The sequence below is a fragment of the Carassius auratus genome, unplaced genomic scaffold, assembly GCF_003368295.1.
Source record: "Carassius auratus strain Wakin unplaced genomic scaffold, ASM336829v1 scaf_tig00002331, whole genome shotgun sequence".
In the NCBI taxonomy this organism is placed as follows: domain Eukaryota; kingdom Metazoa; phylum Chordata; class Actinopteri; order Cypriniformes; family Cyprinidae; genus Carassius; species Carassius auratus.
The window spans coordinates 229,222-245,652 of record NW_020523440.1 but is presented as its reverse complement, the minus strand read 5'-3'; the positions used below and the strand labels follow the sequence as shown (position 1 = coordinate 245,652).

Here is a 16,431-nt window from a genome sequence, read left to right as displayed (position 1 = left end):
TTTTTAGTATGTTACTGGTTTAGCTCATGTGAAGCAATGTAAAAATTCAGCAATAAGGTGCCTGTAATAAAATAAAACCGTATTCTCCTCAGTCATATAGTGGCCTTGCTTGTTTTCATTATGAGTTTAATAAAGATGCCCTTGATTATATTCTTAATAGGATGGAGGAAGCTACACAACGTTATGCTGTACGCATGATTTTGCCTGTTTTGTGTTTCGTTGAACAAGTTCTATGGCAATTAACATTACAAAAGCAGCTGACTCTGTGAAGTACACCACTTTAGTTGAGCTTCTGTATAATTTACAGTGTGTGCATGATGACAATAGCTTGTTTATGGACACTCAGTCAGTCATTACATGCAACATGCGAGAGGTTGCCTAGGGTTTTCATGACAAAGACCCCAGTTTACTCGTAGCAAATTAAGAGACTGTCATTTTACTGAAACAAACCAGACAAACATGCAATGTAACTTTTATATTCTACACTGCATCTGTGCACATCTAGTCATACTCATATGTAGCTAGACTTTAGACTATGGGCATACACCCTCTGGTCCACTTTGACATGATGGACTGACCACAGTTTGTATGTTTTTCACTTGTTGAACTGGATTTATCTGAAAAGATGATAACAATATGTCATGTAAAGTTTCAATGATTGGTGTGTGTGATAAGTCTTTGGTAGCTAAATCTAGCAGAAGTTAGTGAAACTGCTTAGAGCTCTTTTAAGGGCAGTTTTTAGATATTTGATTGGAATTGGAAGTACACTTGACATTTATGTATTAAATGTTTACATGTGCATTATAAGAAAGTCTTTGACACATATTGAGGTTATTGCAGGGCACTATAGGAGGAAAATAAATGTCCAAGAAAAACAGATACCCACTTTGATCATAACTTAAGAGACTGATATCAACAATCAGGGGAGATGACATTTGAAGACCACATCAAAAAGAGGGATGTGACAGTTGATCAAAAAGCCTCCTTCCACAAGTGAAATCATTGGGCTTCTCTCTCTCGCTCTCAAAGACATACCTCTTCCAAATGCACTGACCTTGCTTCATACTTTACATGAAGTGGTTTATGTGGGTTCTAGATTATAATTAATCTTCTGTCACCTTCTGTATATAAAGTTAGATTCGTACAGGCATAATTTTTTACCGACAGGAATGTGACCAAATGCAAATTTTGTTTTTAAGTTAGGCAGCAAGTTTATCAAAAAAATATGTAGCACAATGTGCCATTGGATGAGGAAATTCACCCATGCATTCAATTAATAAATTAATAAATTAATCAATTATGCAGCTGTACTAAACGAACTTCTATTACCAATTAAACCAATATTCCAGTTAAGAAATACAAATAAAGCAGCTGGCACATAATAATACAAAAATAATATATAATAATAGCAAATATAATATATAATCATAAAAATAGATTAAATAGAGTCAAACATATGGCCCCTTTAAAACATGGGTAATTATGTGGATGTAAAGATGGTCAATGCTGCACCTGATGTGAAGTCATCCATGAACTCAACTAATGTGATTTTGGCCAGCTATTGAACTCAGAGGGATGTCAGAATGTGAGGCTGTGTGAACACAAACTCACTGTGGCTTAGGAGGAACAAGAGAGCGGGGAGTGGAGAGACATTGGACATACTTTGACCTTTATTTGCTTTTTATTGGAAATAGCCTTGAGCTTACCATCACTAAATCCCCTGTCAGCTCTACAGGAATAGATATCACACCTGTGAGTGCCATCTTCACTGGCATTCTGATGAACACTGTACACTCTGGCTGTACTGAATGGGAACATTCCATTGCTTTTCTCTTTAATAGGTTCTTTGGAAAGGTTTGTTATTAGAAAGAAACATTAAATTATTGACCTTTTGTGTCATTCACTGTATAAAAGTTCAGAAGTTTGAGATCAGTAAGATTTTAAATGTATATTTGAATGATCCTACATTGCATATTATAATATTCACATTATTACTTTTTTTTTCTTTTCTGCTTTTATGAACATAAGAGACTTCTTAAAAAAAAAATAAAAAAATGAATGAAATACAAATCTAACTGATCCCAAACTTTTGAATGACTATTATATATAAAGTTGTGCTCAAGTTTACATACCCCTTGCAGAAAATGGAAATATGTTAAAGATTTTAACAAAATAAGAGAGATCATGAAAATTGCACAGATTTTCTTTATTTAGTTCTGTCCTGAATAAGCTATTTCAAATAATATATGTTAATGTATAATCAAAAAATAATAATAATAAATAAATAAAAAATGAACTTAATTTACAAAAATTACCCTGTTCAAAAGTGCATATGCCCTCAAATCTTAATACTGTGTGTCATTTCCTGGATGATCCACGACTGATTTTCTGTTTTGTGATAGTTGTTCATTAGTCCTGTGTTGGTCCTGAGCAGTTCAACTGCCCGCTGTTCTTCAGAAAAATCCCCCAGCTCCTCCACCTTCTTTTCAGCATGGTTTTCCAGCATCTTCTGCATATGTGAACCTTTTCCGAAAGTAACTGTATGATTGTGAGATCCATCTTTTCACACTGAGAACAACTGAGGGACTCATACACAACTATTACAGATGTTACAAAAACTCATCGAGATAATCCAAAAGAACAAGGGTGGCGGGGCGGGGGGGGGGGGGGTTTGTTTTGTGGGGTGAAATCTTTTTTGAATTTGAAGATCAGGGTAACCAGTCGACTATCGGACAAAATAAGTCTAATTTTGTTTCCTCTCTTGCCTTGTGTGTTTTGTCTTCTCTTGCATGCTCTCTCTTAATGCAGTAAGCCAAGGTGGGATGGCTGCAGACATTTGTCCAGATCCAGGGATTCCTGAGAACGGGAAAAGAATTGGCTCCAGCTTTCAGTAGGTCTTCTTTTTTTTTCTCTCTTATCTTTTGCGCTTGTCCTTTTTAACTTCATGACACAGCGTTAATCAGGCCTGGGCCTGCTGTTTGACATGTCCATCTGAACTCCCATACCGATTGGCCATTACCACCAGGACCTTTGGTCACTGCTACTAAGTGGGTTTCTAATGCCCCTACAGAAAAACCAAGTGCCATTACTTGTTCTGCCTTTAATGGAATACGATGTGGGGGATTCTGAAAATAGAAGAGACATTCGGTTTATAGACGTTTGACTGAAACTGCTTTCATCTAACCAAAGAAAGATGTGTAAGAGATATATACAGGGTCTGGGGTTGATTGTGTAACTTGTGTAGCCGGATGATCGCTGACAGTCATTTCAACTCCGGCAGGGTTGGAGCCAGTATCCAGTTTTCCTGCGACGACAGCTATGTACTGCAGGGATCAAAGAGCATCACTTGCCAGAGAGTGACTGAGACCCTAGCAGCCTGGAGTGACCACAGGCCTATCTGTCGGAGTAAGTGCAAATATGGCTTTCTTTTCCCCTGCTCAGACACTTTCTGTAGGGACGTTGTCAGATCCTGTTAAGTGACATGTACCACATGGAAGTATTGCCCATACAATTCGTAGGAATGGTTGTGACACACAGATTTAACAGAGATAACACTGGCACACGTGAATATATCAAAGAACATGTATGGATTTAAAATATGCATTTAGGGTTTTCTTGACAACTGTAGCTCTGTTCCAAAATTTGGTGTGCTTTTTATTGGCAAAAAGGCAGTTTCAAAAGGTAGACAGCATAATAAGAAACAGAGTTTCTTAAATTGTTAGATAGTCCCATAATGCACTGTGACAATCTTAGTAAAAAAATAAATAAAATAAAAGAATCAATAAAAAAAAAAAAAAAAAATTATATATATATATATATATATATATATATATATATATATATATATATATATATATATATATATATATATATTTATATAGATGTGTGTGTGTGTGTGTGTGCGTGTGTGTGTCTGTGTGTTTGTGTGTATTGATAGTCCACGTTAGACATTATAGTGACTTTACTTCAACAAACAGACATTACAGCCACGTGCACCGAGTAGACAAAGATTTCCTAACAAAGACAACAGCGCTAAAATCAAATGAGAAAAGATAAAAAACAAAAAAACAAAAAAACAAAACAAAAAAAAACACTTACTGTATGTTGAACCTCTTGTTGCTTGACTGCAATATACTTCAACAGATGATTTTGCTAAACTAACACAACAAGACAAAGCCATTAGCTAACACATTTAAAAGGTAATATAGAGTAAAAACCTACAATGTAGTGTTAATACATATTAAAAATACAAACCAACACATTCGTACATGTAAATTTATCCAATTTCTTTACAAATTTAAATGCTGGTGTTTTTTTACATCCAGAGGCTGCTCAGTGTTGTGGCATCTTGAAACTCATTGATCAATGTGATGGCACATTGACGTTCCAAAATGGCGGACATGTCAACATGTCTGAAGCAGTTGAATGTGGCATCTATAAAATATCTATGATAAAGACCCAAGAAGTGTCACTCGTATAGCTTTGAATGGGGGGAAAAGCAACACTCAATATGGCTGCTCTATCTATAGACGCCCCATCTTCTGAGTAAAAGAGCCAATTGCTAATCGGTAGAGTTAACTCTGCCATTAGAAGTCCCTGTTGCTATAGAAACAGTCTGGATTCTGAGACGTGCACTTAAGATTGTGCATCCACACTTGCTGGTCTACCCTGCATACAATTTTTTAAATGCTATTTGAACAAAAGACAAAAAAATAATAAAAAAAAATCATGAGACAGTTGTTGTCAGATTTCATTGGTGTTTTCAAATATGAAAATAGGAATAGGAAATTACTACAGAAATAGGAGCTGCACTTGAGGCATTTCAAAGATGGCTACCAAGTGAAATGACTTGAAATGAGTGAAGGGACTTTGGTAATACAGACTCCCTCATCTTCTAGTAGTAAGAAAATCTCTGACTACAGTAGCAAACCGTGGCACCGTAGGACCCAAACGGCTTTACTGAGCTGACCTTGATGTGCTTGATATAAATTTTATTTTATTAGAAAATAATGTTTGGTATTTATTTATTTCATTACATCAAAAGGCTTTGCAGTCCGGATTCAGACCTAAGTCTGCCAGTTGGCAACTCCTCTGCTCAAAGTATGAACTGTCTAGGCCGGGTTTATTTAGTAAAACTCTTTGTTTTCCTCTTGCTAGTGACTTCTCCTTTGTTCTTAGTTTGTAATTTTAATCCACATCTATTAATTTAGTCAGGCAGATTAATGAAGAGTGATATTTACTTTTATTAGCCACTATTATTTACTAGAATGCCAACAAACAAAAAAGAAAATCTACCACCATACCATAGCACCATGACCCTGATGACATCAACATGTCAAACACTGGGTTTTAACATTTATGTCTTCTTATTATACTAAATCAAATTTGTCTAATAACTTTGTACTTAATATTGTACTATAATATTTTACATAAAAAATTGTTTATAAAACTGCTACACAACTCATTCTACTCATGTTTCATGAATAAGGCTTAGATCTGTACACATCCTCAGGCCCTGGCATAATTAATTTCTACAACAACATTCCTAACATTAAATTGGATCTACGTGCAGCTGTTGTTGATGTCAGAAAAATACATCAAACCATTTAATTGTATTATATTTTGGACATCCCTGAAACCTTATCTCATGCTAGATGTACCTTAAGATGAGACCTGAGTAGGGCTGCTTTGAAAGGCATAGAGGACACAGGCCTCCAAATGACATGAATCAAAATGAAATAAGGCAGTGTGTCAGATGGGCAGACAGAGGAATAACCATGTTTGACAATTTCTCTGCACAATTCTCACCATTCATTGATTGATCCAGACACTTTTTGCTTCAGCAGTGCCAAGTAACCTTTTTAAACACAAGCCTAAAATGCCTTCCTTACCTTCTTCCTGTGATATGTTAGGGGGAGTGAGAGTATAAAACAGGAAGTTAAATACCTTTTAGCTTTGTGATTTCGTAAATACCAGTGCTTTGCTCTTCTCTCTCTCTCTCTTTCTCTCTCTCTCTCTGTTTTTAGTGGTGGTCTTAAAGAAAATCTCAGGAGATGTTTTGAGTTAATTATGGAGTACCTGCGAATAAAACAGAAGCTCAAACTGACCGCTGATTTATGCATGTACTGCTACTTTGATAATTAAGTTATAACTTATAACATCAATTTGCAAGTATACAGACCATTAAAATGACACAAATAGACACATCACAGCTATTCATGTATTTAAAACTAGTTGTAACCAGAGTTCTTATTTTATAGGTTCTTGTTCTTGCATGACCTCATTTATGTTGATATCAAACATACAGTACACCCTGCAAACTGAAGAGAATATCCTTAAGAGAAATTGCTATAATTATGACAGTGTTTGCAAAGCAGCACAGTATTGATATTCCTCAAACATTCAGGTTAGGGTTCCAAACCCCTGACTATTAAATTTGCAGTTACTCTGCCTGATCTATTTAAGCCTGCGTGAATACAGAGACTCCATTCATTCACATTCTGTTTTGGAGATAATCTCATGCTTTTTTTCTCACATAAAGATTTCCAAAATTGCTACTTAATTAAAGTCATATTTATTATTGACACAGCTAGGAATCTTTAGGCTATTCACATTTAGACAATTCTGGATGTGTTTTTTTTATTAGGGCCAACCCTCTTGTATCTGCTTTGTTTATTATTATTATTAATATTATTATTCCGCTTCTTTTTTGAGGGCTTAAACATGCTCAAAAAGTCATGAAAATTTGCACACGTGTCAAACCTGGTGAAAATTTTCATCTGATATAGGATTCAGAAGAGGGTGTGGCAAAATGGCTCGACAGCACCATCTATACTAATAAAATAAACAGCCTTCCAGCTATGTTTCACGTACATGCAAGAAAATTGGCACACATGTGTAACATGCCAATACCTACAAAAAAGACTTTTGAGCAAAATTCTAAACCCAACAGGAAGTCTAATAATTTTATTATTATGAGCAAATTTTGTGTAAATTTGGTCATTTCCATTTGTTGTACTTTAACACACTCCTCCTAGAGATTTCTTCAAATCAACACCAAATTTGGTATGCCTAATCTAAAGGCCTTTGCGATGTTAATGAATTTGCACTGGCCTCCAATAGCTGCTCGCATAAAATACAAGACATTGATATTTCCCTACAAATCTACCACTGGCTCTGGACCCATTTACCTAAATTTGTTACTTCAGACTTATGTGCCCTCTAGAAGCTTGCGTTCTGCAAGTGAACATCACTTGATTGTGCCATCATAAAGAAGCACAAAGTCACTTTTACAGACTTTTAAATTAAATGTTCCCTCTTGGTGGAATGACCTTCCCAACTCAATCCGAGCAACTGAGTCCTTAGCCATCTTCAAGAATCGGCTTAAAACACATCTCTTCCATCTTTATTTGACCCTCTAACTTTAACACTCAATATTCTAATTCTATTCTTAAAAAAATCTAACTACCTTTCTAATCTTTTTGTATTCTATTTTTCTTTTAATTTATTATGCAATTATATATATGTGTGTATGTGTAAAGACCTCTAACTAGCTTGCTCTATTCTTTTTTTTATTTTATCTGTTTTCTTTTTATTTATTATATTATTTAAAATCCCATGCTACGTGTACTGTGTTAACCTAACTGAGACTTGTTATAGCACTTATATATCATTTCTCTTTTTGTTGTTTTTAATTGCTTCCACTGCCTTCATCTGTAAGTCGCTTTGGAAAAAAGCGTCTGCTAAATGAATAAATGTAAATGTAAATTGCGAAGATCTTGAGTTTTCGTTGAAGGGCGTGTCTGTGGCGGCCTGGTGAATTTCGATGATACGCCATGAAAAATGAAGTTGCTATAACTCAGACATACAATGTCCAATCTTCCCCAAACTTCACGTTTGATGAGACACCGAACCTGAACAGATTGACATGCCCATATTTAGTTATAGTCATAGCACCACCTATTGGCAACAGGAAGTGACATATTTTACACTGCGACAAACTACTCCTAGAAATTTTATGACATCAATGTCTTTACTGTGGTCAGTCTAATCTAAAGGCCTGTGCGATGTTAAGTTGTGAAGATCTTGAGTTTTCGTTAAAATGGTGCTGTGACGAAGTTCGATGTCTCGCCATGGGAATAAAAGATGTTATAACTCAGGAATAAAATGTCTGATCTTCCCCAAACTTCACATGATTCCATCGGGTGTGACATATTGGCTTGATAGCGCCACGTATTCACTTTCAACAGCGTGCACCTCGAGCTATGTTTCACGTACATGTACAAAAATCGGTACACACATGTAACACACCAATACCTACAAAATTCCAGTACCAAAAATTATTGGTACAAAATCCGAATCCCAACAGGAAGTTGGTTATTTAGAATTTTCTCTGCAAAATTGGCGTTGTTTTTGCCATTTTCAGGGGTTGTACTTTAACGAACTCCTCCTAGAGATTTATTCAGATCAACACCAAACTTGGTCAGTTAAATCTAAAGACCTTTGTGATCTTGAGGTTTCATTAAAGGGCGTGTCCATGGCGGCCTGACAAATTTCGATGTTTCGCCATGAAAAAGGAAGTTGCTGTAACTCAGACATACAATGTCCAATCTGCCCCAAACTTCACATGTTAGATAAGACTTCTGCCCTTAACAGATCTACATGCCCATATTCAGTTATAGTCATAGCACCACCTGCTGGCAACAGGAAGTGACATGTTTTACGCTGCGACAAACTACTCCTAGAATTTTTTTGAGATTAATGTATTTTTTGTGGTCAGTCTAATCTAAAGGCCTGTGCAATGTTAACTTGTGGAGATCTTGAGTTTTTGTTAAAGGGCGTGTCCATGGCGCCATGACAAATTTTGATGTCTCGCCACAGCAAGAGAAGTTGTTGTAACTCAGGCATAATTTGTTCGATCTTCCTCAAACTTCATGTTCGATAAGAGTCCTGCCCTGAAAACATCTGAAGGCCAATATTCCATTATAATGAGAGCACCACCTGCTGGCAACAGGAAGATTGGCACATATTTGGAGTAAACTTTGATATTTTCCACTTATATTTATGAGTTTAAATGCATATTTCTCACCGTTCACCTATTCACTAAAGCCACTCGCTGCCGGTGAGCCCGGGTGCGAGGGCCCGTTCGTCACTGCTTGCAGCTTTAATTGTTGTTGTTTTTGGTTGTACCAAAGTCCTTTTAGGCAAGTCTTGCCACTCGGCCGCCATCTTGGCAATGCCTCCGGGCAGCTATTTCAGACTAACAAGACCAGGCTCCTATCTAAATTAATGGGCAGAGAGTCAGAACTGCACTTTCACTGGTCACCGGGACGTAAAAACTGCATGTATAGAAACAGCAGTAAAATATGAAAAAAATTGCTGAAAAGTTTGATGACTTTGCCCCAAAATAAGGTTTAAAATGCCTTTTTCCCACAGGTTATACTTTTACTACACATGAGCAAGGGTTCACGACACCGACTTCATTTATGTCTCTATCCAGAATCGCAGTGTCTTTTACTTAGAATGTAAGGTAACATATTTGTGGTCAACATAAAATGCTTTAACTGGCAATCTGGTGCCTTCGCATTGTGATCACCCTCTTCTATGTGGATTCCATCGGATCTTGCACACACCACAACTCGCTGTTGCCAAATCGTCTCCGCTGTCGCAAAACCTCAACTGTGCACATGCGAACCAGACGATAGGCTTAAATGTTTCCTGGCTTGACTGTTAAAAGGAGATGATTGGCTTTCCAGCGGGAGGGGCGGGACATGTGCATACAACCGTTATGTTTGCCGTTACGGGTTTTCCTTATATAGTTGTATGGAGGATTGAGGAAGTGACATGTCTCTTATAAATTATCTCTGGTTGTACCTAAGAATGATCAACATTTGAGTGTGTAATACACTGTGTCATGCAATTGCTGTAATAACATATTATTCAACTTATTCAGCCTTTTGTTCTAAGTTGTGAAGCTTATCTTGCATATGTTTGTATGTCATTTATTTATCACATATAGTGGGCATTCAGTTTTGTTCATTATTCACTAATGATATGCAGATGGCACTGCAGATGGTATTTTTGATGCAAAAAAAAGCATATATTGTAAATAGATAAGAGCTAGACTGATGGTGGATAGATAGTGGATCAATCCAGACCAGTTCAAGAAAGAGTTATGATTCATTTGTGATACGTTGATTTTATAATACTAGTTTGGTGGTTAATGTTTCTGCTGAGATAGTTATCTGTAGATTTTTTTTTTTCCCAAAACATTTCGAATTCATTTTCACATAGTAGTTTCTGCAGTGTATAAGCTCCTTTTGAGAAAATATATGCTATATAATCTCTTCATATCTCCTCCTATCCAAATATTCTTTTGTACCCTGTGAAGAAGCCAATGAAGCCACAGTAACGGAGCGGGGCTGCTCTTTTAAGCTGTCAAAGAAAATCCCTGACTAAACACAAGGGAGAAGCAGTTAATACCCTGGCACAGTATAGGGTTTGGAAAAAAATACCCTGACTTTGTCAATGATTGAGTCAAGTCATTCTGAGGCATGACCTTAAATAAATTAGCTCATGTCGTGAGGTCTGGATGTGTTCAAAGGAAGTGTTTTAGTGTGGGGTGGGATGGAAATATCTATTTGAAAACCTAGTGAGCTGTGTATGTATAAAGCATTTTAGGCATCATAGGTGCACTGTTGACTCAGAGACTGTTCCACAAGGTTGGCAGCATTATAAAATGCCTTCTAAAATGTTTAGTTTTGGCCATATTTTAAGACAACCTTGCAAATATGCATGAATGGAGAAGGCAGTCCCATAATGCATTGTGACAAGCTCAGTAAAAAGGTTAAGGGAGAGGAATATCAGTTATAAATGTTATGGTTACTAAAGCGCAGAAAAATGTATTGCTAAACGTAGTTTTTTAATAATTTGTGTTCTTATCGAGATGCTAACGTCAAAAAATTGTAAGTTGATAATGTCAAGTAAAATGGGCCTTTTATCTTTCGATTGCACTATTTTATCAGTATTTGCAGTAGTAAAATAATTACATTCATATCCAGCATTTCTCTTTGCTCATCCAACTTGGATTCATTTGTTTGTTTGTTTTTATTGAACTCTTCACAGTGCCTTCTATGAAGTGCACATGCCTGGAAAAGCCTTTGAGTTGCCTTAAATGCCTTAAGTAATGACAAGCTGGTTATATTGCATCAAATTCTTATATTAGTGATCGAATATCTACAAAACCAGTTGTCATATAACTCATAGTATGTTGCGTTCCTTTCAGTAGCAACATCAATAAGTATAAAACTTTGCAATTGTTAAATCTACTTTTACTTTTTTTGTACTCAACAGCTCGGACCTGTGGCTCAAATCTTCGGGGGCCTAAAGGCATCATGACGTCTCCAAATTATCCCGTCCAGTATGAGAATAATGCACACTGTGTGTGGGTCATAACAGCGATGGATCCAGAGAAGGTATGTTTGTAATTTAAATCTAAATTGCAACCTAAGGCTCACTCCAAGTTATACGAGAGAACAATTCCACAAAACACGCTTATGGTCCATTTTTAATCTACCAAACCAAAATATGATATGCTTTTGAATAGCCAACATAACACATAATTGAATGGGACTTTGCATGAATGTCAAAAATAATCTCAAAGATAATTTGTGAGGACATTTGCATTGCAGTCCACAGTGTTTGCATAATTGTCCACCTCTTGCCCCGACTGTCTCTCGCTATTACTGTGTCTCCAGATTTGATTAGGTTCAGCCACATGTCTTCAGCTCTGTGACAAGAGTGATGGCAATACAATCCGGCATGACCTCAACACACACCATGAGAATGACTCATGCTTTTGTTACTAAATCAAGACCAAATGAAAATAGTCAAAACAACATATAGAGTAAACAAGAGCTATCCTGCTCCCCCCCCCCCATGCTTTGCAGATATTACTTAGGTATTTCAGATATATCTTATGCCCAACAATGCTGTATTTATTTGATCATAAATGCAGTATTATGATGTATTGCACCAAATAATACATTGAAACGTAAAATTCTCCAAAACTGTTAAAGGGGGGGTGAAATGCTATTTCATGCATACTGAGTTTTTTACACTGTTAAAGAGTTGGATTCCCATGCTAAACATGGACAAAGTTTCAAAAATTAAGTTGTACGTTTGAAGGAGTATTTCTGTTCCAAAAATACTCCTTGCGGTTTGTCACAAGTTTCGGAAAGTTTTTTTCGAGTATGGGTCTGTGTGACGTTAGATGGAGCGGAATTTCCTTATATGGGTCCTAAGGCACTTCTGCCGGAAGAGCGCGCGCTCCCGTATAGCGAGGCTGAGCAGCACAGACATTTCACTGATCAGAGCGATTCACTGATCAGAGCGAGAGCGTCGCGAAATGTCACAAAAGGAGTGTGTTTTTGGTTGCCAGGGCAAGACAACCCTGCACAGATTACCAAAGAAAAAAACAGCATTAAGGGACCAGTGGATGGAGTTTATTTTTACAGAGCATCAACGGAGTTGTGCAAGTGTTTGTGTTTGTTCCCTGCATTTCTAAAATGCTCGTTTTACAAACAAAGCCCAGTTTGACGACGGATTTGCGTATCGTTTATTTATTAAGTATGATGCAATCCCAACGAAAAAGGGTCAAGATTGTGTGTTGGAACCGCAGGCGGTGAGTAAAACTGCTTCAAATATCTCTGCCTCCTTGTTAGTGAGTCTGCCTCCCTTCGGAGACCCGGGTTCGAGCCCCGCTCGGAGCGAGTCGTTGCTGCTGCTGCTCTCGTTCAGTTTCAGCCTTTACAGCTTCCAAACGCTCTCAACTCAAAAGCCTACTCGCGCTCGTGATTCTTTAGCTCCGCCCATACGTCATGCCTCCAGGCGCTCGTGTTTTTCCGGGAAAAATCGGTACAGACTATCTTTTGTCTTATGAATATAATAAAATTAAATACTTTTTGGAGTTATGAAGGATGCAGTACTACTCTATAGGTACTCAAGATTAACAGAATATTGAGTGAAAACGAGCATTTCACCCCCCCTTTAAAAAATTAAAAAAAAAATTTTTTTTTAAACATTTGAGATATATATATTTTTTTGATGATGAGTATAATGTTCAGTCTGTTTATTTACTTATTGTTTGCATATATATATATATATATATATATATATATATATATATATATATATATATATATATATATATATATATATATATATATATATATATATATATATATATATATATATTATTCCTTTTGTTGTTTTACTGTGGAAAACATTCCTTGATTATTTATTGAATCTGAAATGTTTGGTTGGAATGTTGGTTTCTCAGATACAGGGTATAAAATAGTTGTTTTTATACATTTCAGAGCAAAAACATGTATATTGTGATAGATATCATCTACAAGCTGAAAGACGTGATGTATGTGAGCTCTAATTCCAGCCCTAATTGTGACACATGGTTTTAAACACATGCTGTCTCTTATTGGGGTAATGTACTTCCTAAACTGAATTTTATAACATGGTCAAAGTCCTTTTAAGACAAGTCATGTCACTCTGCGGCAATTTTTGAAATGCCTCTCGGGCATGCAATTGCAACTCCTGTCTCTTTGAATGGGGAAACATCAAATTCTCCAAAACTGTTCACCAAGCTTACAATTAAATATAATTCAAACCCGATTCCAAAAAAGTTGGGACACTGTACAAATTGTGAGTAAAAAAGGAATGTAAAAATTTTAAAAAATCATAAACTTATATATAGAGATAACGTATCAAACTTGACTTGAAAGTGAGACATTTTGAAAGGTCATGCCAAATATTGGCTCATTTTGGATTTCATGAGAACTACACTTTCAAAAAAAGTGGGGACTGGTAGCAATAAGAGGCCCGAAAAGTAAAATGTACATATAAGGAACAGCTGGAGGACCAATTTGCAACTTATTAGGTCAATTGGCAACATGATTGGGTATAAAAGGATCCTCTCAGAGTGTCAGTGTCTCTCAGAAGTCAAGATGGGCAGAGGATCACAATTCCCCCAATGCTGCAGCGAAAAATAGTGGAACAATATCAGAAAGGAGTTTCTCTGAGAAAAAATTGCAAAGAGTTTGAAGTTATCCTCATCTACAGTGCATAATACCATCCAAAGATGGCATCCTTACATGGCACTGCATCACATACAGGAATGCTACTGTAATGGAAATCACAACATGGGCTCAGGAATACTACCAGAAAACATTGTTGGTGAACACAATCCACCGTGCCATTCGCCGTTGCTGGCTAAAACTCTATAGGTCAAAAAAGAAGCCATACTGTATCTAAACATGATCCAGAAGCGCAGGCATTTTCTCTGGGCCAAGGCTCATTTAAAATGAACTATAGCAAAGTGGAAAACTGTTCTTTGGTCAGACAAATCAAAATTTGAAGTTCTTTTTAGAAAACTGGGACGCCACGTCATCCGGACTAAAGAGGACAAGGACAACCCAAGTGGTTATTAGCGCTCAGTTCAGAAGTCTGCATCTCTGATGGTATGGGGTTTCATGAGTGCGTGTGGCATGGGCAGCTTACACATCTGGAAAGGCACCATCAGTGCTGAAAGGTATATCCAGGCTCTAGAACAACATATGCTCCCATCCAGATGTCGTCTCTTTCAGAGAAGACCTTGCATTTTCCAACATGACAATGCCAGACCACATATTGCATCAATTACAACATCGTGGCTGCGTAGAAGAAGGATCCGGGTACTGAAATGGCCAGCCTTTTTTCACCCATATAAAACATTTGGCGCATCATAAAGAGGAAGATGCAACCAAGAAGACCTAAGACAGTTGAGCAACTAGAAGCCTGTATTAGACAAAAATGGGACAATATTCCTGTTAAACTTGTCTCCTCAGTCCCCAGACATTTGAAGACTAGGGGTGTAACGGTTCACAAAATTCACGGTTCGGTTCGATACGATACACTGATGTCACGGTTCGGTTCGGTTCGGTTCGATACGTTTTAGATACAGCAAAATGTAAAAACATCTCAACTTTTCAGAATGCCGCAAGCGCACCGCGGGTCATGTGACAAGAACCAACCAATCAGCTTCATCCTTTCCCGTAACAAGGTTGAGAGCTCAGCCAAGATGAAGGAACAGCTGATCATAGTTGTATATGGATTGCCATTTTGAAATAAATTTAGTAGCAGAGCTACTGCAAGCGATTTTTAGAGCAGGAAATCCATTTATCCTTCGCTGAAATTTCCGCGTCTCATGGAGAGAGCACGTCATTGTTGCTTAGCAAAGACAGACGCCTCATGAGCGAGCCCGAGCGCTTCTGCCCGAGCGCTCTCTTGCCATCACCATTATAGCTTAAAGGGAATCCAAAGTGCACCCAAACACCAGACCTGTTGGTTATTGGAGGATCTTCTAATTTCTAGTCTGTTAAACGCATTGGCTATTTTGCAACGAGCCTTCAGCGCGTACTGAGTGAGCGAGCGCCTGCTGAGTAGCCTAACATAAACATATAAGATGGTGTTTTTTTCTTCTTCGGGAGTGTCAGGGGCGTTGCCTGTTACGTTGTTTGGGTTATTGGGCTACCTTGTTGAACGCATATCATTATATTTCTATCTCTCTCTCTTTTTTTTTTTTTTCCAAATATAATTAATTACTCCAACGAACCGTTCGGTATACATAATGCGTACCGCGTACCGAACCGAAAGCGTCGTACCGAACGGTTCAATACGAATACGCGTATCGTTACACCCCTATTGAAGACTGTTTTAAAAGAAGAGGGGATGCCACACAGTGGTAAATATATAATCCCTGTCGTATTCTGAATAAAATATTGAAATTTGAAACGTCCACATCGTTGCATTCTGTTTTTATTCACAATTTGTACGGTGTCACAACTTTTTTTGGAACCGGGTTTGTATTTGAAATCCCTAAAGATATCTGACATCAACTGTGTCATAAATGTTGTTATTTTTTGCTTAAATAGCATTATAAAAAGCTTGTTATTCAGGCAAGATCAGCCAGTGTGCATGCGCAGTCCTAAGCCCACGTCTCAGAGTGCTGACTGTTTCTATAGCAACCGGGACTTCTAGGCAGCTGCAGTGATGCACTGACTTAACCGATTAGCAACTGGCTCTTTTATTCAGCGGCCATATTGAGCGTTACATTTTTCCCCATTCAAAACTATACAAGTGACATGTATTGGGTATTCCATGGTCTTTGACATGGTGTCTTGCTGTACTGTGTATCCATGCATTTCTGTGGCAAACCGTAGTTTTCCCAGGACAGCTGTATTTGTAAAAAATTCAGATCCTAAAGCACTGCAGGAAGAAATTACATAATTATATAATTATTTATATTATTTGTATGTATTATTTATTAATATTGTTTTACTCCTCTATCTGCCTGGAATTACAATATCCTGAAGTGTGTGT

General features: G+C 37.2%; 1 protein-coding gene across 1 annotated transcript in view; it reads left to right on the top strand.

The window, feature by feature from the left end:
* Positions 1-2,698: 2,698 nt before the first annotated feature.
* LOC113069715 (CUB and sushi domain-containing protein 1-like) overlaps positions 2,699-16,431 on the top strand; it is a 169,664-nt gene continuing 155,931 nt past the window's right edge. The window contains exons 1-3 of the mRNA XM_026242837.1: positions 2,699-2,890; positions 3,281-3,405; positions 11,353-11,474. Coding sequence (XP_026098622.1) covers positions 2,790-2,890; positions 3,281-3,405; positions 11,353-11,474 — 348 coding nt within the window. The 5' untranslated portion in view covers positions 2,699-2,789. The remainder of the gene's footprint in view (positions 2,891-3,280; positions 3,406-11,352; positions 11,475-16,431) is intronic.